The following is a 24,137-nucleotide window of genomic DNA, read 5'->3' as shown; positions in this document are numbered from 1 at the left end:
CATCTAAAGGATTGATGCAAAACATTTTACCAAATAAAAAAGAATTGACAGCTATCGATTTATATGGATCACTACCAAAATCAAGAGGAGGGTACAGTTACATCTTCATTATAGTTGATGTTTTCTCTACATTTATAAAATTGTATCCATTAAAGAGAGCAACCAGTAAACAAATTATCATCAAGCTGATGAATCATTATTTCACAAATGTTGGTATACCCCAGGCCATCATGTCTGATAATGGGTCACAGTTTACATCTAAATTATGGAAAATTTTTATTGAAGATACAGGAATAAAACATATTTTGATTTCGGTTTGTCACCCGTCAAGTAACCCAGCAGAAAGGTACATGAGGGAAATTGGAAGGCTTTGCAGAACATATTGTAGTAAAATTCATGTTAATTGGATTGAAAATGTTACTGACTTCGAGGGTATAATGAACAGCCTACAGCATTCATCCACTGGTTTTTCACCTTATGAAGTAATGCTTAATAGACGACCTGCAAATTTGATTTCTGAGAATGTTGATATCCCACCTTCTCAAACTATGACACCCCACCTATGACACAGCTGTTAGGAACCGTATGAAAAGACAAGGAGAGGTAAGAAAATGGAGACATGATGCAAGAAGTAAAGGAGTACAGTTCAGGACAGGAGATCTGGTTTTAGTAAAAACACAGGAAAAATCTAAATTGATGAGTTCAGAAATAAAGAAATTTTTTGACATCTATATAGGCCCCTTTGAAATCAGGGAAAACCCACACCCTAATGCCTGTAGGCTAATCTACCCAAAATCCAAGAAGTTATTTGGACTGCGCAATGTTACAGAGTTAAAAATCTACAAACATGACCCATAAAATAGTCATTAATAAATAAAATGCTGCTCGTAAAGAACTAGTTGACTGGCCCAACTATATCACTTTATTGTTTTATCATTCAAGGAAAACTTCCTGTCAAAGTGTGGTACTATGTCAGCGAAAAGTATGAAGTAGCTTTGTGTTAATGTGAATTATGTTTGTACTAATTTCTCTTTGTTCTCTAATATACCCATTCATTAAATTTCGTATGAGATCAGTGTGTCAGACTATGAACCATTCTACAGTTTCATAGTAATGTCTCTTAACAGAAACTAAAGTTAATGATGTGCACACTTTTAAAGTAATAAGATACGAATAATGATTGAGTGTAAGAAGACAAAACCTTGTCATTTGTAATTTATGTCAGATGGAACATTATTTAATGGATAAAGCAAACTGGAGGTACTTGTCAGATTATGAGAGTGTGCTTTGAAAGACCAGATATGTTGTAGTGTATTAAAAATATAGTGGGTAGTCATGAAATTTAATTATGCGAATTAAGAATGTATTGAGGTTTAGAGCATTATGGAGACAGTTGTTGATGTGTTACATTTGAAACTCTTGTGATGGATTGAAGGTTATGTGATACTAATTTTGAGGTTTATATTGTGGGAGAATATTTTTTAATAATTTAGATAATTTAATGTTAAAGTGAATGAAGAGCTGTTAGAAATTTAACCCATGCTCTGTTACACAATTTGAAATAATTTCTATTCGTGGCAGTATTCTATTTGAGCACATGAGAGTAAATCAAAATGAAACACTGTTTAATAATGATGTAAAGTTAAGGTATAAATACTAACAATCTTACACAATGTAAGTGTAGAATTTGTCATAATTTGACCCATAAAGCTGACATAGATGTACAATGTGAGGATACTGCAATGCTAGAGACACAATCATATAAGGAATGTCTCAGCTACCTTATTATAAAGGAAACATTAAATCATAAATATGTAAACCAATCTGACTCTGAAAATACAGTGCTGATCACGCATAATTGAATTTGCACTGGACTCACCATGTGATTACATTCATTACGCATACATGAATTTTCCTAAGGGACAACCATTTGACATTGTGTATAAGTATTGCATAATTTTGAACTATGTCTATTTTATGTATGTGGTTAAAAGAACCTGTTTATTTTGGAATAATGATTTCTTTAGCTTTAATGGTTGTTTTGGGCACAAGCCATGCCATAAGGTATTTTATTGAAACACTTATATTAAAAGATTGTTAGAGATGCCTTCATTCCACAGTTTACTTAATATATTGCAAAGAAACTGCTGACAATGTTTCCTGCTATCAGAAGAGTGAGTTTAACGAAGATGCATTAAGTCAGTATTGAAGTAAACTTGAGTTTATACATATACTATATAATTATGTACCCGTCTTAACATGGCTCTGCAGCTACCATGATCAATTAAATATAAGGTGCCATATTTTGTTGTTAGTTATAAGTTCATTACACTTATTAGTCAATACAACCAATGTAACCTTCAAATTGTATATCCGCTAATTTCAAGTTGCCGCCACTCATACCTCACCTGTCTTTCAACAACTTCTTTGCCTCTACACTTCTGCCTCGACTGACATCTCTGCCCAAACTCTTTGTCTTTAAATATGTCTGCTTGTGTCTGTATGTGTGGATGGATATGTGCGTGTGTGCGAGTGTATACCTGTCCTTTTTTCCCCCTAAGGTAAGTCTTTCCGCTCCCGGGATTGGAATGACTCCTTACCCTCTCCTTTAAAACCCACTTCCTTTCGTCTTCCCCTCTCCTTCCCTCTTTCCTGATGAGGCAACAGTTTGTTGCGAAAGCTTGAATTTTGTGTGTATGTTTGTGTTTGTTTGTGTGTCTATCGACCTGCCAGCGCTTTTGTTCGGTAAGTCACCTCATCTTTGTTTTTATATATAATTTTTCCCACGTGGAATGTTTCCTTCCGTTATATTGATATCATTAATTTGAGTCCAACAATTACGTTTGTTATTGTCACTGTTGCATTTCGAAATCTTTTCTGTCGTCTTATTTTCCTCTTTCTGTTTTTGCCAGTAGTTTCACTTTGTATTCACCTTCTCCTTTTTACCGTAATCTGCTATACTATTTTATCCCGCCTATATATATACTCAATAATACGTAACCCACTTCCAAACCATAACCAAAAAGATTTTTTTGCCGTTTTCAGCACTACCGCCGCTATAATATCCACCGTTTCTAGTGCACAAACAGCTCCTTTCACCTTTTAAACAACCATTTCGGCCAGTTCTAATAACTTTCGCTTTATTTCCATTTCCGTTTTTTCCCACACCACTGATCATTTTTAGCCGCTTCCCACAGGTTTTAACGCGATTATTTCTTCGTCAGACAATTGTTGGCCTCATTTTCATAATCTGCCACCACAATACCACTCCTTTTAATATACTACACGCAGTTTTTTCGAAATTTTCCCGAATTTCTCCGTCCTTTAACGTGTTTTGGCGGCAACACAACCACCTAACCTTTATGCACATCGTTTTCTACCAACCCAAGTCCAACATAGCCCAGCTGTAACCAACACCTATTCGCCTTTTTTCATTCCAGATCTCCAGTTTCTTTCCGGTTCACCTTTATCTCTCCCCATATATTTTTATTTTCATTTTCATTTCACCTCATGTTACACTTTCCACCTTCTAATACCATGTCACCCTCACAACACCCCCACAATGACCCCATTAAGTTTTATTTACATTCCCTCCGCAAACATGCCTTCGCCCTAGCCAGATTACGCTCGCATATTTTATTTTCTCAGGCTTGTCTGACATTTGGCATCACCCCCAAAGGCCTCACACTCAAAGTTCCCATCTCTGGCTGCAACCCTTCCTTCCATCAGTCCCTATACCAGTTCCAAACTGAACAATCCATTGCCCTCACCCACCTAATCCTTCACCTACACATCAACTCAGCCAATGAACACACCCGTCAACTCCTATCCTTAATAAAAGTCCTTAATCTTTCCTCTCCCACATCCACACCGGCTGTTCAGAGCATCCTCCTACAGGCCAACCGTAAATTAGAACAGCATGCCACCCTCCACCTCAAAAAACTATCCAATCTCCTGGTTTCCCACCTCCGGAAAGGCAACTCACTCACCCTTCACAACCTTTCCAGCAAACCTCAACCTCCTCTCATTGCACACAAACCCAGTCTCTCCCATCTACTCAATCTCCCACTTCCAGCTCCACTCCCTCCAAAACCTCAAAATTCCGATCAACACAATCTGGAACCACAACACCCTAATTCAGTAGTTAACCTTTCCTCCAAACCTCTCTCCCAATCCGAAACCTCTGTCCTATCCAAAGGCCTCACCTTCAGCCCAACTCCCAGATTCAACCAAACAGCCCTCGTCAAAGATTTACTGTCCTACACTCGTACTCTCTGCTGGAAGTATCACTTTGCCATGAAGAAAAATGATCCTAATCCTACTCCTAATGATCCGACTCCTCAAGACACCATCCAAATTGAACCCTGCCTGGAACAGTTCCGTCCTCCATCACAGCGGGACCCACCTCCTCTTCCTCAAAATCACCCTCTCCAAACCTTCCAGGAATTTCTGACTTCCAGCCTTGCATCTCAATCCTTCTTAAAAAACCTTAATCCTACACCCAACATCACCACTGCTGAAGCCCAGGCTATCCGTGATCTGAAGGCTGACCGATCCATCGTCATTCTTCCGGCGGACAAGGGTTCCACGACCGTGGTACTTGATCGTCGGGAGTATGTGGCTGAGGGACTGCGTCAGCTTTCAGACAACACCACATACAAAGTTTGCCAAGGTAACCCCATTCCCGATGTCCAGGCGGAGCTTCAAGGAATCCTCAGAACCTTAGGCCCCCTACAAAATCTTTCACCTGACTCCATCAACCTCCTGACCCCACCGACACCCCGCACCCCTACCTTCTACCTACTTCCTAAAATTCACAAACCCAATCATCCCGGCCGCCCCATTGTAGCTGGTTACCAAGCCCCCACAGAACGTATCTCTGCCTACGTAGATCAACACCTTCAACCCATTACATGCAGTCTCCCATCCTTCATCAAGGACACCAACCACTTCCTTGAACGCCTGGAATCCTTACCCAATCTGTTACCCCCGGAAACCATCCTTGTAACCATTGATGCCACGTCCTTATACACAAATATTCCGCACGTCCAGGGCCTCGCTGCGATGGAGCATTTCCTTTCACGCCGATCACCTGCCACCCTACCTAAGACCTCTTTCCTCATCACCTTAGCCGGCTTCATCCTGACCCACAACTTCTTCACTTTTGAAGGCCAGACATACCAACAACTAAAGGGAACAGCCATGGGTACCAGGATGGCCCCCTCGTACGCCAACCTATTCATGGGTCGCTTAGAGGAAGCCTTCTTGGTTACCCAAGTCTGCCAACCCAAAGTTTGGTACAGATTTATTGATGACATCTTCATGATCTGGACTCACAGTGAAGAAGAACTCCAGAATTTCCTCTCCAACCTCAACTCCTTTGGTTCCATCAGTTTCACCTGGTCCTACTCCAAATCCCATGCCACTTTCCTTGACGTTGACCTCCACCTGTCCAATGGCCAACTTCACACGTCCGTCCACATCAAACCCACCAACAAGCAACAGTACCTCCATTATGACAGCTGCCACCCATTCCACATCAAACGGTCCCTTCCCTACAGCCTAGGTCTTCGTGGCAAACGAATCTGCTCCAGTCCGGAATCCCTGAATCATTACACCAACAACCTGAAAACAGCTTTCGCATCCCGCAACTACCCTCCCGACCTGGTACAGAAGCAAATAACCAGAGCCACTTCCTCGTCCCCTCAAACCCAGAATCCCCCACAGAAGAACCACAAAAGTGCCCCACTTGTGACAGGATACTTTCCGGGACTGGACCAGACTCTGAATGTGGCTCTCCAGCAGGGATACGACTTCCTCAAATCCTGCCCTGAAATGAGATCCATCCTTCATGAAATCCTCCCCACTCCTCCAAGAGTGTCTTTCCGCCGTCCACCTAACCTTCGTAACCTGTTAGTTCATCCCTATGAAATCCCCAAACCACCTTCCCTACCCTCTGGCTCCTATCCTTGTAACTGCTGCCGATGCAAAACCTGTCCCATGCACCCTCCCACCACCACCTACTCCAGTCCTGTAACCCGGAAGGTGTACACGATCAAAGGCAGAGCCACGTGTGAAAGCACCCACGTGATTTACCAACTGACCTGCCTACACTGTGACGCATTCTATGTGGGAATGACCAGCAACAAACTGTCCATTCGCATGAATGGACACAGGCAGACAGTGTTTGTTGGTAATGAGGATCACCCTGTGGCTAAACATGCCTTGGTGCACGGCCAGCACATCTTGGCACAGTGTTACACCGTCCGGGTTATCTGGATACTTCCCACCAACACCAACCTATCCGAACTCCGGAGATGGGAACTTGCCCTTCAGTATATCCTCTCTTCTCGTCATCCGCCAGACCTCAATCTCCGCTAATTTCAAGTTGCCGCCACTCATACCTCACCTGTCTTTCAACAACTTCTTTGCCTCTACACTTCTGCCTCGACTGACATCTCTGCCCAAACTCTTTGTCTTTAAATATGTCTGCTTGTGTCTGTATGTGTGGATGGATATGTGCGTGTGTGCGAGTGTATACCTGTCCTTTTTTCCCCCTAAGGTAAGTCTTTCCGCTCCCGGGATTGGAATGACTCGTTACCCTCTCCTTTAAAACCCACTTCCTTTCGTCTTCCCCTCTCCTTCCCTCTTTCCTGATGAAGCAACAGTTTGTTGCGAAAGCTTGAATTTTGTGTGTATGTTTGTGTTTGTTTGTGTGTCTATCGACCTGCCAGCACTTTTGTTCGGTAAGTCACCTCATCTTATATATATATATATATATATATATATATATATATATATATATATATATATATATATATATAACTAAGATCATTTGGGAAACCAATTTTATTACTAACTTTCTAAACTGGAAATTTTATTATGATGTGTGTATTAGATATATTTTATTCCATAGTGACACACAATCCCATGCATGGCATGCATGGACTTGTGTGTGTGTGGAGGGGGTATTACAACAGAACGTAAAATCATGTATGTCATTAATTTATTTATGTGTAATGTTTTATGTAAATATAGCCTTTGACTGTGAGTTTAACAACTAAGAGACTGTTATCTTTGGTCATGCGGTAAGGAGGTGGATCTTTGGAAGAGGCGGTTGGCAGTCTTTTGATCTGGAGTGTGGGTTGGAGAAGGTGGTGATACAGATGTGGTGGAAAACAATATCTTATTTCATATTGGCGTAGAAGTGTTAAATGTGAATAAATGAATTAAATAGTGATATGCAAAACTAATGTAATGCTTGCTCTCTAAAAATCAAAATACCGCATCGCCCTACAAACCGGTTAGTCTCATCCAAACACAAAGAAAATCACGAGAACTTCACAGTGGAATCACCTCTAGACTTCACGAAGACAACAACGCAGCCACCAATATGAGTTAAGTACCAGACTGTTCGTACTTGTTAACGACCTCGGACTATAAATTAGACTGAGGAAATTTTAGGAAGAGGTCTGTTAAAATGGACACATTCTGCACCCAACTTTCCATGTCAAACAGTATGGCAACACCGATGACACTGGGGCTGTTTCCATGTCGACCTCGGGCATTGGCTCAGGTGACAATGCTCATTGTGCTGACCATTACTGGTATTAGTAGTTGCTCAGAATGGATGACAGAATCTCTGACAGTGATGCTGGAAGCAATAGAGGAAGTGCTGGTTTGGCCACCAAGGAGGGATGCCTTCACCCACATGGGAATGGAGAATCAGCAGTAACAGGTGATGTGATGCCCAATGTGGATGGTCTCAGAGGTGATGGTGCCTTGGGCAGAGGCCATCCTCTGTGTGGATGTTGCAGACATGCTGGCCCCTGCATCTGGTGATGACACCTGGAATCCATTTAGGGTGATGTCAGAAACTGCCCACACAGACAGCCACACCCAGCCAGAAGAAGTGTGGCAGCTGCGTGGATTGATGTCCAGAAATATGCAGAAGGCATAGCAGTGTCCTTGGCTGGCACGTGCGGAGTAACTCCACCAGCCTTTTCTTGCCTAACAGCTTGAAACAGTATGAGGAGAGAAACTGATGGATGGCAAACATTGGATGAAGAGATGGAAACATCCTTTTTCATCTGAGTTTTGAATGTTCACACTAGGCCTCATCATTAGATTGTGGATGGAATGTTGGGGCAAGGATGTGACAGATACCATGGGAATCGCAAAACCGTGCGAACTCTTGCAATCAAAATTGTGGGCCATTACTGGACACTAATGTCGTCGGCAAGCATTCAAGTGAAAAAATTTTGGACAAGGCTGTGACAATGGCAGTTGTGAATTTGGAAACACAACAAATGACATACAGAAAATGAGAATGTGTATCAATGAACAGTAGCCAATAAGTGTTGAGAAAACGGCCAGTGAAATCCACATGCCTATGATCCCATGCATGCGACGGTATTGGCCAAGAAGACAATAGTGTCCAAGGAGGTGCTTGTTGCATTGAACACTGTGAAAAGGAGGTAGCCAGGTGGGTAACGTTGCCCTCCAAACCGGGCCACAACCCAAGTCAGTGGGCCAACATGTTTGTGCGTGATACACCCCAATGACCTTACATGTAATAAATGGAGAACCTCCAAATGAAGCACTGATGAAATCACTACCCAAGCTGCTGTGTGATCATTGTCTAAAAGCACAACACCATCCACAACAGAGAATTGATGTTGAAAGATGTAATAATTACGAAGATGCATGAGAAGGTGGTGAATCCAGCCAACCATGTTGTGCAAGTGGCAAGTGTTATGGCCTTCCGCAAAACTGAATCTGAAACTACAGCTTTCATGACCTGTGTGCTGGTTACAGGGGAATCATCAACTGTCTGCCGTGTGGCGACATCAATATGGAAACAAAGCAACAATTCCTCTTGATCAAACCCCAGGTCCAGACTGGCTGGAAGGTGGCACAAAGTGCTGTCATTTGTGTTGATTCGTAGGGCAGAAATCAATCTCTTAGTTATAACATGAAAGGAAAAGAGCCCAATGTTGAATGTGATGTGCTGCTTTATCCGGAAATTATGCAGAAGGAATGAATAAGAAAACCAATGGTTTGTGATTGGTGACCAGGTAGAATTCGGTACCACAGTGAGAAACATGGAATTGCTTTACAGCATATGCTATGGCCAAAGATTCCTTTTCTAATTGAGAATACCTAGTTTAAACATGGGTCTACATTTTTGAGGCATAATCAACAGTCCGCTTGGTGCCATCAGTATATCTATGAGCCAGTACTGCCCCCAACCCATACTGTGAAGTGTCCATCACAAGGACCGAATTGAGGCCTTGTTGGTATGTCACAAAGCAAGACAAAGACTGCAATATGATCTTAAGGTTGGAAAATGCCATTTCACAAGCCAGTGACCAGCAAAACTGAGCCCCTTCATGCAGCAATGCATGTAATGGCTGCGTGATTGTTGCTGCCCCAGTCAAAAATTTATGGTAGTAGGCAACATGACATAATAGCAGAAACATATTGATGAAAGTGTTTGAGACTCTCATGAGAAACTTCAAACCCAAGATAAATAGTAGAAGCTTGAAAAAATTGGCATTCTCCCAAAGTACACTTCAACCCAGCTGCTTGAAGGACAGAAAAGAGAGTAGGGAGGTTTTGTAAATGGTACTCAGTGGAGGCACTGGAAATTACACAGTCATCCAAATAATTTGCAGAACCTGGCACAGATGCTGTAAGCTGTTCCTAAAACATTGAAAAATAGTGGGAGTGTTGGAAATTCCAAGAGGCAACAGGAAGTAGTGGTACAGTCCAAAATGTGTATTGATAAGTAACATACATTGTGACCCTGTATCTAAAGGGAGCTGTAACTAGGATCTGACTGGTCAATTTTTGAGAAATATTGACTACTTCATAACCTTGCAAGGAGTTCATTTGGGTGTGGTATTGGGTATGTATCCAATATACATTGTCCACTATAGATAGTGCGTTCAGATACTTTAGAACCACCACAGAGGCATAATTGGCCCAACGATCTCTTTACTATAACTATGGGGTAGACCATTCACTTGATGCAATAGGGAAAACAATGCTGGACTCTATGAGGTGATCAAATTCATCTTTGATTTGTTTCCTGACTGCCACTGGAACTGGACAGGCCCAGAAAAAGTGAGGCTGAGCAGCAGGTTTCACGGTAATGTACACTTGAAAATTGTTGGCACATCCCAGTCCAGGAGAAAACAAGGAGGGAAGCTCAGAATATAATGCATCTAACTGTGTATACAGCACATGTTCAGACACTAAATTCACTTTATTTGAAATGGTAAAACCAAACAACTTAAACGTATGTAATCCAAAATGATTCTCCATATGTTTGTTATCTACAACAAGAAATGTAAGTGACCAGACTACTGACTTATAGGTGATTGTGGCAGAAAAGTGGCCAAGAATAAGAATACTCTGTTTACTGTAATCTACTAACTTTTATGACATGGAGAGGTGAGCAGGAAACTAAATCCATATAAGCTTGTTGGTTTAACAAGGTTACTGCAGCTCCTGTATCCATTTGCATGTGCAGAGCTTTATGAAAAACCACAACATTAATGAAAAGCTTGTTTGATACAATGGAAGTAGCCAATATAATGTTTACATCCATATCCATATCAGGATCATTGTGCTGAATTTTTGCATTACAAACAGAAGCAGTGTGACCTTTTCTGTTGCAGTTTTGACAGGTAGCCCAGCATTTTGGGCAATCTGGGCACTCATGGTTAATGAAACAATAAGGGTGAGATGGGAATGTGGAATGCATACCTTGCTGTTTACAGGCCTGTTTACTTTGTTGTTGTGGCTGCTGCTGGGAGTGAGGCTGGCTACATTGCCCTTTGACACTGTGATTGTGTTTGGACTGCCATGACAATGTCTTCCCATTGCAAATTATCTGAAGCTTGGTGTGGAAGAGAGAGCTGTATTGCTGATGCCTCACACCATTGCTGAATTTGGTTACCATCAGCATGCGACACCTTGAAAGACTGTGAAATAACTAAAACCTTGGAGAAGGATTGATTTTCACACTGGAGGGCACACTCCCACAGCTCACAATCTGAAGCTAAATGAATGATAACACCTCTCACCATCTGATCAGCATACAGCTCTTTATGCACATTGGACACAAAATGATGATGGAGTTCAGCCTCGCATGATTGATAGGATTGATGTGGTTGCTTCCTGCAATAGTAAAACTCAACTGGGGTTGCAACAACTTGGGTGCACTTACCACTTAACAGTAGTATTGTGAAATAAGCTCACACATTTGGTCAAACGTTAAAGAAGACGGATCCTGCAAAGGGGTGAGTTGATATAGGATCTGATCCATTCTTGGTGATATCCATGAAAGGAGCAAGGCAAGACATAAAATAGCCTCAGTAATCCCAAGAGCTAGAAAGTCTTATCACAGACGTATCTCTTTTGCGTCCCATTCCTCAATGGACTCATCATATGACTCATCATATGTATAAAAGGGAGGCAGATGACCATGGGGGCCATGGAGGGCAAAACAGCAGGTGACACAGATGGAGGAACATGCTGACTAGGCAAAGCAGATGCCAATGATTGAAGTACCAGAGTTTGATTGTCCAGTGCCTGTGATTGGTGGTGCAATGCCAAGGCAAATGATTCTTGCTGTTCAACCAACTGATGTAAAATGTCCTCTGTAACACCTTCAGCCTTCATGAGAATAAATGGAGAACCAACCCAAGTAGAAATTTGTGCAGAAAACAGGACCACTCTTGACACCAATCATGTTGCAATTTGGTGTAGGTACAACATGACCAGCAGACGGACACAATTTTACTATGCAGAAGCATTAACAACTTGAACTCAGTGTTAAAGCAACATTCAGCAGGAACCAGTTATGTACACAAAGAGCTATAGCGACATACATAGAGAACTGAGGCAGAATGTAGCGCAGCTATCCATAAATAAACTGGAGCCCAAGGCGGGCTCTGCCAGTGATTTTCTCTCTCTCTCTCTCTCTCTCTTTTTCACATGCATGCACGCACACACACACACACACACACACACACACACACACACACACACACACACGATAATACAGCACTGCCCACTGCTGCAGATGTGGCCTTTTGAATGTATTGAAAGTGTGCACGTGTGTCACTGCAGAAATTACTCACATTACTTATGAAACACATTTGACTTTAACAATAAAATAAACGCATTTGGTTTCTATAGCTCACATTCTAGCAGTTATAATGAAAAATTCATTCATGGATTTACAGCAGTAGTCTAAAAAAAAAACAATTTCAATTGTAATTTGACAATCACTCCTCCACCATTCAGATATTTTATTTTAATGCATCAAAGAGCAAAGGTTATTGAGATTGCATGTTACATGCATCTTTGAGCCTCTGACAACTTCAGTGATGAATTGTAAGGGTTACATTTTTCTTTTTGTGTTGTAGCAGTGAACGCTACTGAAAGTGTTCAGTGCACTGCACTGTTGCTGCTGTGGCTTGGTGTTGTATCACAGATACACATATTTACCACAGTAACCTTCCTATCTTTAATCACTGTTATTTAATTAAATAAAATCATTAATTATCAAGAGTCTTTTAGACTTTGCATTTGTGTAATACTTTAACAACAGCAACAGTGCTACAAGCATATTTTGAGTTCATCTTTTTGTACACCTAGTTTTGGATCATCATTCAGTGAACATTGTGATTCAACTGCAGTTATTTCTTACATCCCAAATTATGTCATTTTCCTGTGACAGATACAGTTTATTGAATAAGGAACACATCACAGTTGCAACTTAAATTTCTCCTGTCTGTCAGAGTAGCATTTATAACAGTACTGGTCAGTACTAATTCACATTATAAATGAACAGAAATATTGCCAAAGTTGTGTAAATACTCGTTTCAAGTGCATTTTTAAATTTCCAATTTTTTATTTTAAATTATTGCATCCAAATATGATTCATGTCAAATTCTTGAATTTTAATTTTTTCTCTTTCCTGAACTTTGTTATGTAGTGAATTCATACAGGAAAGCTTCTGTTCTTTGTTACATAAATCATATAAAGGATAGAATGCAACAAGTGTGGAGGTAACTGAGTAGATATAGGAAAGGAATCTAAATCCCATCACTCACTTTGGAAACATGGTGCTCACCACAAAAACACTCACAAAATTAGGCTCTTGAATGATGGAACGAACACATAATTCCCATACTATATTTCCAGAAAACTTGGGTTTCTATTAAAACAAATGTGTAATGTAATATTTCAGATTGCCCAATATGCTTACATATCACTGACTCATAGCACAATGAAACTGCAGAATGTAAAAATATGATGTAACATCATTAGGGTAAGTCATATATGGGGTGTTCGTGCACAGTTTGAAAAGCTGGTAAGGGTGTTGCAGGATAGGTTGTGCTGAGAAATGATTCTTAAGCAAAAAAATTAGATATGTTTCTGAGTTAATTAGCATTGAAGTTAGCCAATCAGTCTGCTGCAACAAATTCAAGTGGTCCACCAGATACAATTAGTGTTAGTTCTTCTCATGGTGTAAGTGACAGCACACCAGACTGCTCAGCCGTTGGCTCTGGTTTGAGCCTTACTATCATCCCATGTCCAATTTTTGTATTGTTCTCTTGTTTGGTTTTAGGAAACCAAATGAACACATTTATTGACACTACCTCTGGTGAGCCACTTGAATTTGCTTGCACAATGGCCTGACTGGGTAATTTCAAGGATAATTAACTTGGAAATGGTGCAACATATTACTTTTCTCTTAACAGTTATTAATCAGGACAACCTACCCTGGAACACGCTAACATGCTTTTCAGACTGTTTCTGACCACAATGTATGTTAAAACCTACCATCTGAGTTACATGAACTTTTATGCCTAAATTTATGATACAGAAAACATCATATCATAAAATTGTTGACTATATAAAAGTAAAAGAAGATTATTTCGGTTTTCTCTTTGAGTCATCAATCTTTGTGGCTGATTTGATTGCAGCCTACTACAAATTAGTCTCTTACACCAGCACCTTCATCTCAGAGTAGCACTTGCACCCCACATCCTCAGCTATTTGTTGGGCACATTCAAATATACGTCAAACCTTACAGTTTTTATGTTCTACACTACTGACCATTAAAATTGCTACACCAAGAAGAAATGAAGATGATAAACGGGTATTCATTGGACAAATATATTATACTAGAACTGACATGTGATTACATTTTCACGCAATTTGGGTGCATATATCCTGAGAAATCAGTACCATAACAACCACCTCTGGCCGTAATAATGGCCTTGATATGCCTGGGCATTGAGTCAAACATAGCTGGGATGGCATGTACAGGTAAAGCTGCCCATGCAGCTTCAACATGATACAACAGTTTATCAAGAGTAGTGACTGGCATAATGTGATGTGCCAGTTGCTCGGCCACCATTGACCAGATGTTTTCAATTGGTGAGCGATCTGGAGAATGTGCTGGCCAGAGCAGCAGTTGAACATTTTCTGTATCCGGAAAGGCCTGTACAGAACCTGCAACATGCGGTCGTGCATTATCCTGCTGAAATGTAGGGTTTTGCAGGGATCAAATGAAGGGTAGACCCATGGGTTGTAAAACATCTGAATTGTAATGTCCACTGTTCAAAGTGCCGTCAATGTGAACAAGAGGTGACTGAGACGTGTAACCAATGGCACCCCATACCATCATGCTGGGTGATATGCCAGTATGGCAATGACGAATACACGCTTCCAATGTGCGTTCACTGCGATGTCGCCAAACATGGATGTGACCATAATGATGCTGTAAACAGAACCTGGATTCATCTGAAAAAATGATGTTTTGCCATTCGTGCACCCAGGTTCGTCGTTGAGTACACCATCGCAGGTGCTCCTGTCTATGATGCAGAATCGAGGGTATCCACAGCCACGGTCTCCGAGCTGATAGCCCATGCTGCTGCAAACATCGTCGAACTGTTTGTGCAGATGGTTGTTGTCTTGCAAACGTCCCCATCTGTTGACTCAGGGACTGAGATGTGGCTGCATGATCCATTACAGCCATGCGGATAAGATGCCTGTCATCTCACCTGCTAGTGATATGAGACCGTTGGGATCCAGCACGGCATTCCATATTACCCTCCTGAAACCATCGATTCCATATTTTGCTAACAGCCATTGGATCTCGTCCAACGCAAGCAGCAATGTTGCGATACGATAAACCGCAATCGTGATAGGCTACAATCCGACCTTTATCAAAGTCGGAAACATGAGTGTACGCATTTCTCCTCCTTACACAAGGCAACATTTCACCAGGCAACGCCGGCTAACTGCTGTTTGTGTGTGAGAAATCGATTGGAAACTTTCCTCATGTCAGCACGTTGTAGGTGTCGCCACCGGAGCCAACCTTGTGTGAATGGCTCTGAAAAGCTAATCATTTGCATATCACAGCATCTTCTTCCTGTCAGTTAAAGTTTGCATCTGCAGCATGTCATCTTCATGGTGTAGCAATTTTAATGGCCAGTAGTGTATTTATCTCTCTAGTACCATGAAAGTTGCTTCTTGATGTCTTAACATATCCTGTCAACATGTGCCCCCCTTCTTGTCAGTGTTTTCCATGTGGGAGACCACATGTTGTTTATTTCCCCATCCTTTCCCAGTTCTAGTTGCGCACCACCTATAATGATTGTAATATTAATGAGATGTTAAATTGTGACTCCTTCCCAGAATAAAAATATATATTTTTCAAATAACATCATATTCTGTAGGAAAAGTGTGATTCAATTTGCAACACTTCTTCTGAATTCCTGAGATAGCACCTATAGGACAAGAGATTTAACAACAGCTTCCATATATTCTACTGATCCAACTGAGCAGTGATTAACCATCCCAACATCTTACAGCAAATTTCAGAACTACTTCTGTTCATGTGGGTGGGCTATACAGGGTGTTTTGTGACTGTAATAAATACTTTCAGGAATGACAAGGAATGACAACTGTATCAATATGAGATAAAGGGTCATGCTGTGGAAATGACAATTAAAAGATACCAAATCAACTGTGCTAGTAGAATCTACTACTTGTTGGTTGTGCAGTGTAATACATCTATATGTTAATGTAGCTACCCAACATTGCAGGGTAGGCAAGCCTGACCAACATGTTGATGTACTTCATGAAGGGTGGGGACAGGGGGAAAAAAGCCTATGCCCAATAATTGGGTGAAAGCACAGGTTACAACAACTTATAAGAAGGGTGATAGAAGTGAACCACAAAACTAGATAGAAGTGAACCACAAAACTACTGTCCAGTACACTTGACATAAATTTGTTGAAGAATCTTAGAATGTATTCTCAACTACAAACACAATGAGATATTTCAAACAGAATGAACTCCACCACGTCAACCAGCATGGATTCCAAAAAACATTGACTACGTGGAACCCAACTTGCACTTTTCTCACATGACATAATGGAAAACTTTTGATAAAAGCAGTCATGCAGACACCGTATTTCTTGATTTCCAAAAAGCATTTGACTCAGTATCACATCTATCTCATTATCAAAAGTATGATCTTGTGGGATATCAAGCAAAATTTGTGTCTGGATTGCGGATTTTTTGGTAAGGAGGACACAGCATATTATCTTAGATGGGAAGAGTCATCAAAATATTATCTAGAAGTAACTTCTGGTGTGCCCCATGGAAGCATGTTTTGATATTGCTGTTCATGTTTTATATTAATATTAATCGTCCCAGACTTCTCACATGTGATGCACTCGTCTATAATGATAAGTTATCAAAATGGGGCAAAGATTGGAAACTTGCTTTAAATGTTCAGAAATGTAAAACTGTGTACTTCAGAATATGAAAAAACATAGTATCCTATGAATATAATATCAGATAGTTGGATTTGGAAACAGTAAACTCACACAAATACCTGAGTGTAACACTTAGTAGGGACATGAGGTGGAATGATCACATAGGCTTAGTTGTGGGTAAAGCAGATAGCAGACTTTGGTTTATTGGTAGAATACAAGGAGGATGTAATCAGTCTACAAAGGAGACTGTTTATAAATCACTTGTGCAATAGATTCTAGAATATAGCTCAGGTGTGTGGGGCCTGTCCCAGATAGGACTAACAGGGGGATACTGAACACATACAGAGAAGTGCAGCACCAATGGTCACAGATTTGTTTGACCTGCAGCAGAGTGTTACAAAGGTGATGAAAGAACTGGCTTGGCAGACTGTCGAAGAAAGAGAGAGAAACTATTCAGAGAGAGCCTACTCACAAAGTTTCAAGAGCCAACTTTAAGTGATAACTCTGGGAATAAACTACAATACTCTGCGTATCATCCAAGTAGGAATTGTGACAACAAGATTAGTTTAATTACAGCACAAACTGAGGGATTTAAACAATCATTCTTTCTGCACTCCATACATGAATGCACCAGGAAAAATCCTAATAACTGGTATAGTGGGATGTACCCTCTACCATGTACATCCAAGTAAGGATTGTGACAACAAGATTAGTTTAATTACAGCACAAACTGAGGGATTTAAACAATCATTCTTTCCGCACTCCATACATGAATGCACAAGGAAAAATCCTAATAACTGGTATAGTGGGATGTACCCTCTACCATGTACATCACAGTGATCTGTAGAGTACAGATGCAGATGCATATGCAGAAATGCATTGCATATACTCTGAATTGGTCAGTCTTTGTGCAAAAATATGTAAGACTGCAAGATGTGTTAACAAGTTGAAGTGTACAGTCAACCACCCCAAAACATGATGATGTTCATGATAACAGAATTAGCATTGGCCTACATGATTTTCATGTATGGGCAAAAAATGGATACTGTGTGGAAGTTGACATTGTATCAAGCCACATAGCAGACATACAACACAAAATATTTCCAAGATTATTCCAAATAGTTAAGGGAAATTGGCCAAGTGGAACTGTTTTATTGGAAACTTACTCACCTAATTTGACTCCACTTAATCCCTTCTTGTAGAGTCGTGTTTCAAGTCTTCTGTATGAGACACATGCTGTGAGCTTCTACGAAGAACTCTTGTTCTCTGTGACATCATTTAAGCAATGTTGGTGTTGTTCTAACATGTATGATGTAACTTTGTGCAGTGATATTATGCCTTCATAGATGTTGAGGGACAACTGTTGTGATTATAGCACCCTGTGTAAGTTACATAGATAAATAAAGGTACTAAAAAAATATCTCTACATGAATTTTTATCATTATGAGCAGACCAAGAAAAATTTGAAATTTTCTGCTTCACTTATAACTTTTGACTTAGTCATTTCTAGGCCAAAATTACAAATCACGAACTAATACACATGCCCTTCTCCGTCATCCTTGAAAAATCATCATTACGGAAACACACTGTTAATACAGGCAGATAATGTCAAACAGTAAGATAAGCAGCTTAAAATTGTGTACTTGTTTTTAAAAAAATATTGTTAACTTTATATTTTTATTAAATTGATAATTTTTTTGAGGGCCATATTGATAAATTTTATTTGTTGGTGCATCTAGTTCTTTTTGCAGAGATAACTCGCCTTCTGAATCATATTGTAGCCACAGCTTCCCACATGCTTGATGTTGGAGCAATGACACCACTCTTCTGGCTCTTTGAAGAGAGAGAAAAGATGATGGAATTTTACGAAAGAGTATCAGGGGCAAGATTGCATGCTGCTTACATTCGACCTGGTGGAGTCCATCAGGTTAGTTTCTACAGCTTTCTCATTAAAGTAACATATTGTGTAGAGTTGCTGTTATGTCTTGTGTGAGACTATATAAATACTTAGCAAACTGGGAGAATGAGTGGATGATTTAAGGAATACAGTACAAGTATGTCAGACAACCATTGAGTTAAGTAAAAATATAAATAAATATATTCACACAAAAAAAAATCTTGAATAGTTATGATTGTTAACTGTGTAACAGCTACTTTGTTTCAGGACATCCCCTTTGGTCTTTTGGATGATATATATGAATTTGTTAGCAAATTTTCAGAGCGTCTGGATGAAGTTGAAGATATTATTACAACTAATCGCATATGGATAAAAAGAACTAAAGACATTGGAGTAGTTTCAGCTGAAGATGCTCTTAATTATGGATTCAGGTGACTGGATTTTTAATGTATTTTCAAAACTGAAATCATATGCAGTTCTCAGCTACAATTAAATACTTTACTACATTCCTGATGTTATGTTGTAGTGGAGTGATGCTAAGAGGATCTGGCATTAAGTGGGACCTACGCAAGACACAGCCATATGATGCTTATGATGAGGTTGAATTTGATGTACCTATTGGAACAAATGGGGACTGCTATGACAGGTATCTCACCTTAAAGTTGCTGTACAAAATGCAAACAACAAGTCTGAACACTGTTGATGAATGACTTAATGAAGTGTAATAACCAGAGAAAATTTATATTATGACACAATGCAGGCTCTCATGCTGGAATTTACATTACTGGTGACTTTAGTTGTTTGGATATTAGGCTATGTTCTAAGGCATGTTCTGCACTAAATGTTAAGCACAGAAACATACCTTAGACCATGGCCTAATGCCTAAATAACTAAAACCACCAAGGTTATATTATGATATTTTGTTTATTTAGTGGATCAAACATACACTGATTTGGAATTTCTCCTATAATTTACAGAAAGCTGCTAATTTAGAACATCATTTATAAGTTGAAATGATTGCTATCATATCCAGTGTCCCTATTTAAACAATAACAAAATGGGTTTACATATTATCTGGAAGTATTTCATTGTCACTCTGATGCTCATCTGATACCCACAGCAGTGGCCTTACCAAAACTGAAAAAACTGTAATACTGATAATAGAAGATTAGAATAATACCCATTGTGGAAAGATAATTAGCTTCTGAAGTGCTGTTAAACTCCACTAAAGTGCTAACCCAGAAAAATATGCGGGAGAACATCTGTATAGTGTGAACATTGGGGTGAGGGGCTCATTGATTATGGCTTTGAGTTACTTTGATAGCTGTGCACAGTGGCCCAGGGGACCAAGAATGCAGTTTTTGGACAGTCTTTGGAGAATACCTCTATCTGATGGTACCCACTTCTCAAACCCTTGGTAGTGAAGCACTTTCATTGCCCTAATTTGTCAATAGTCTCAGTGGTGTTCGTTTTTGGTCGCACATCAGTTACGATTTTACTGTTAAGATGTCTGCACTCACAGCAGAATCTATACTAGTTTCATCAGTGCCTATTGTCACAACAAAAGTGTAATTAAATGTTTCTAAATGGTATTTAACTAACACATTTCATATTGTTTACTAGTAGATAAACGTGATCTAGGCTTAAATTTTCCAAGTTATAAACGTTTAAAAACCTGACCAAACACATTTGATACATAAATTCTTTAAAAGCAAAGAAATTACTAATTCATTCTTCTGTCATTCTATCTCTAAATCAGTACAAAAACAACAACAACCTGACTCATGGCACCAAGGCTTTTTTTTTTTTTTTACATGCAGCCAATCTCGCATCCTTTACAAATTTAAAACATCCTGTGGGAGCTGTTACAGGTTAGTGAATAGAGGGATTTGTTGCCAGCTGGCCGGAGTGACCGAGCGGTTCTAGGTGCTACAGTCTGGCACAGCGCAACCGCGACGGTCACAGGTTCAAATCCTGCCTCGGCCATGGATGTGTGTGATGTCTTTAGGTTAGTTAAGTTTAAGTAGTTCTAAGTTCTAGGGGACTGATGACCTTAGAAGTTAAGTCCCATAGTGCTCAGAGCCATTTGAACCACATCTGTTGCCAATCTTCTAGGAAATACTTTCACTGGGGTGTGGTGGTGGTGGTGGTGGGGGGGGGGGCTGCAGTGGGGAGAATGTTGGGAGAACAGGAGAGGCTTTCTCCTGGCACTGCAGAGTATGCAACAGGAACATTTTTATTTGGAAACAGGGAAGGAAAATCTGTGCCCTTGGCACAGTTGGAGGAAGCAAGGAAGGAACTGATAAGGATCAAGGGAGATAGGGCGGAGGAGGGTGGTTGGCAGCTGGTAGGAGGATAGAAAGAAAGAGAATGCAATCTGACAGTTTGTCATCAACACCAAAAACAGGTATCTACCACTGCCAGAGTTAAGTGGAGAAGAGCCTCAGGTAGAACAAGGAGCAGAAAATGTGCAGCACATTTCAACTGACACCAAGAAGCCTAGGAGTGTACAAGTGTTAGCAAGAAGAAAGTGCTGCTGCTAGGTAGTAGCCATGGGCGAGGTGTAGGCTCTCAGTTACAGGAAAGTTTAGGGGCAGTATACCAGTCCACCAGTATCTTCAAGCCAAATGCAGTGTTAAGTCATGTGATAGAGAACTTAGGGTCTTTATGTAAGGACTTTACAAAAGAGGACCATGTAGTGATTGTGGTTGGGGTGGGAAACAGTTTGGACAGGGATGGGGCATATGACATAGTGGTGACTTGGATGAGATAGCTTCCCTTACTCATGGCACCAATGTACACCTTGTTGAGTTGTTCCAGCGTCGTGATCGGCCACACCTTGATGGTGCTGTGAGGCAAATCAATGTGGGGTTAGGGATGGCTCTGAGGGCAGCCAACTTTGCTCATGTTTCTATGGTGCCTGTTGGGACTGTCAACAGATGGGGTTTTACTAGGCATGGCCTACACCTAAACAGGACTGAGAAGGGAAGATTGGTACAGCTGATTCATGAAAGTATAGCTGGTGGATCTCAGGCTACACATGGTCAAATACCTGTTGTCATGGGTAGGAAAAGTAAGTATTTTTTAGGACAAATCCAGACAACAGGTTCTCCTGCCTAAAGAATATCTCCAGAACTTCAAAAAATACTGAACAATCACTCACAAGACAGATTTTAACACTCCAAAAATCACTCAAACCATATGTCACAAAGGAAAACAAACAATTGGAAAGAGTAACATGGGGCATTTCACAGACTTAACAATCCTCCACCAAAACATTCAATCAATAAAAAATAAAATACAACTATTAGAATTTTAGCTTCAGTCTTTGATCTTATTGCAGAACTCCTTCAAGGAGTGGAGGATCATGCATTTATATCAGAAAAGGAGCACAGTTCAAATCAAGACATGACCTCAGTACAGCAAGTGAAGCAAACACTTTGAGATATCAGATATTCATTTAATAGGGCTTGATATCACCAAGAAATTAATCATTTTATGTGTGGATAGATCTCCCAGTGTTAGAGTGGATACTTTTTTCAATAAATTAACAGAAGTTATAGATTAAGTCTCAAGTACAAAGGTCAACATAGTTCTTTGTGGGGACATTAACATCAACACTATTATCATAAATGAATCCAGCAGCACCTTCATAAATATCCTTCAAAGTTTTGGTATGTCCCTATTGGCCAATAGTGCAACAAGGGTTACTACAATGACTGCATCAGTAGTTTACCATGTGGTCACAAATATGGACAAAGAAAAATGCGATGTAGCTGTAAAAGATCTCAGACTATCAGACCGTCTCTATCAAATAACAACAGTAAAATCAGGCATCGAATCATTCCCTAAACTACAAGCCTATAAACAACATCTATCAGAAATCAAAATAAAAGATTTTTCAAAGGAACTTGCAAAACAAAGCTGGGATGAAGTGTATAAGGAAACCAATGTGAATATGAAATTCTCTAAATTCTCCACATTATTTAAACTGGACTTTGAAAAGGCATTTCCAAAAATATCCATGTCTGTATCAACGTCTCACAAAAACGATGGATAACAACAGGTATTAAGAAGTCCTCCCAAACACTTAAATACTTCAGTTCCATGAAAAAGAGTTGCAATGATCCAGAATTCTTAAATTTCTCTCTTAGATACAAAAAGATCTATGGGAAGGTGCTGATTGCTGCAAAAAAGTCATTTAATGACAAAATAATATATAATGCAGGGAATAAAAGCAAAGCAGTCTGCAATGCTATAAAAAAGGAAACAAGGAGAGGCAAAGAAAGACAGAATAACATACTGCTAAGGGAGGGGGATAAGGTAATAAATGATCCAAAACACTTAGCAAACTATGTAAATGAGCATTTTTCAAGTATTACAGAGAAGTTACAGCAAAAATTCCCCCAAAGAAATGTGACGGGCATTTGAAAAGTCCGTGCAAAGTCTGAGAGATGGCATCACCAGCATGTATCGAGTCATGTTTAGTTAGTAGCATCTTTGGAAAGAACGCACACCAAGTTTCAGCCATATTGGTCTATTTCTTTGTGTTTGGCATTCATGTGAATCGAGGAAGTCGAGTGATTGTCAAAAAATGGATGAAAAAGAATTTTGTGTGGTAATTAAACATTACTTTATGAAAGGCAAAACGCCTCAGGAGACTAAAGAGAAGCTTGATAAACATTGCAGTAACTCTGCAGCTTTGATAAGAACAGTTTAAAGTGGTTTCAAAATTTTTGGAGTGGCCATATGGACACAAGTGAAGCTGAACGTTCTGGACACCCTGTGGAGGTTACGACTCCAGAAATCATTGATAAAATCTATGATATGGTGATGGATGTCAGAAGAGTTAAGGTGCATGAGGTTGCTAGTGCTGTGGGCATCTTGAATGAATGGGTACATAATATTTAGCATAAACATTAGGACATGAGAAAGCTATCCGCAAGATGGGTTCCACGATTGCTCACGCTTGATCAAAAATGGAATCATGTGAAGTGTTGCAAGGATGGTTTGCAGCTGTTCAGGAAGAATCTGCAGGACTTTAAGTGTCATTTTGTCACTGTTGATGAAACATAGGTACATTACTATACTCCTGAGACCAAATAACAATCTAAACAATGGGTTACTAAGGGAGAATCTGCACCAAAAAAAGGCGAAGACCATTCCTTTGGCCAGAAAGGTTATAGCGACTGTCTTTTGGGATTCACAAGGGATAATCCTCATCGACTATCTGGAAAAGGGTAAAACTATTACAGGTGAATATCATTCATCGTTATTGGATGGCTTGAAAACCAAGCTGCAAGAAAAACGCCAGCGATCAGACAGCAAAAAATTCCTTTTCCATCACGACAATGCACTAGCGCACACCTTAGCAGTTGTGGTCACAAAATTAATGAAAATAGGATTCCAACTCATTTCACATCCCC

The 24,137-nt window shown here is 40.1% G+C and overlaps 1 protein-coding gene across 5 annotated transcripts in view; it reads left to right on the top strand.

Moving 5' to 3' along the window:
• The window catches only part of LOC126419339 (NADH-ubiquinone oxidoreductase 49 kDa subunit-like), a 184,537-nt gene that overhangs the window by 140,410 nt on the left and 19,990 nt on the right, over positions 1-24,137 (top strand). For 3 of the 5 annotated variants that reach the window (XM_050086520.1, XM_050086521.1, XM_050086523.1), the window contains 3 exons: positions 18,554-18,741; positions 18,979-19,142; positions 19,238-19,357. In XM_050086520.1, the coding sequence (XP_049942477.1) occupies positions 18,554-18,741; positions 18,979-19,142; positions 19,238-19,357 (472 nt within the window). The remainder of the gene's footprint in view (positions 1-18,553; positions 18,742-18,978; positions 19,143-19,237; positions 19,358-24,137) is intronic. The other 2 variants (XM_050086524.1, XM_050086522.1) reach the window with 2 other exon arrangements.

This window comes from Schistocerca serialis, chromosome 9 (genome assembly GCF_023864345.2).
Source record: "Schistocerca serialis cubense isolate TAMUIC-IGC-003099 chromosome 9, iqSchSeri2.2, whole genome shotgun sequence".
NCBI lineage: Eukaryota > Metazoa > Arthropoda > Insecta > Orthoptera > Acrididae > Schistocerca > Schistocerca serialis.
This window is presented reverse-complemented; position numbering and strand designations above follow the sequence as displayed.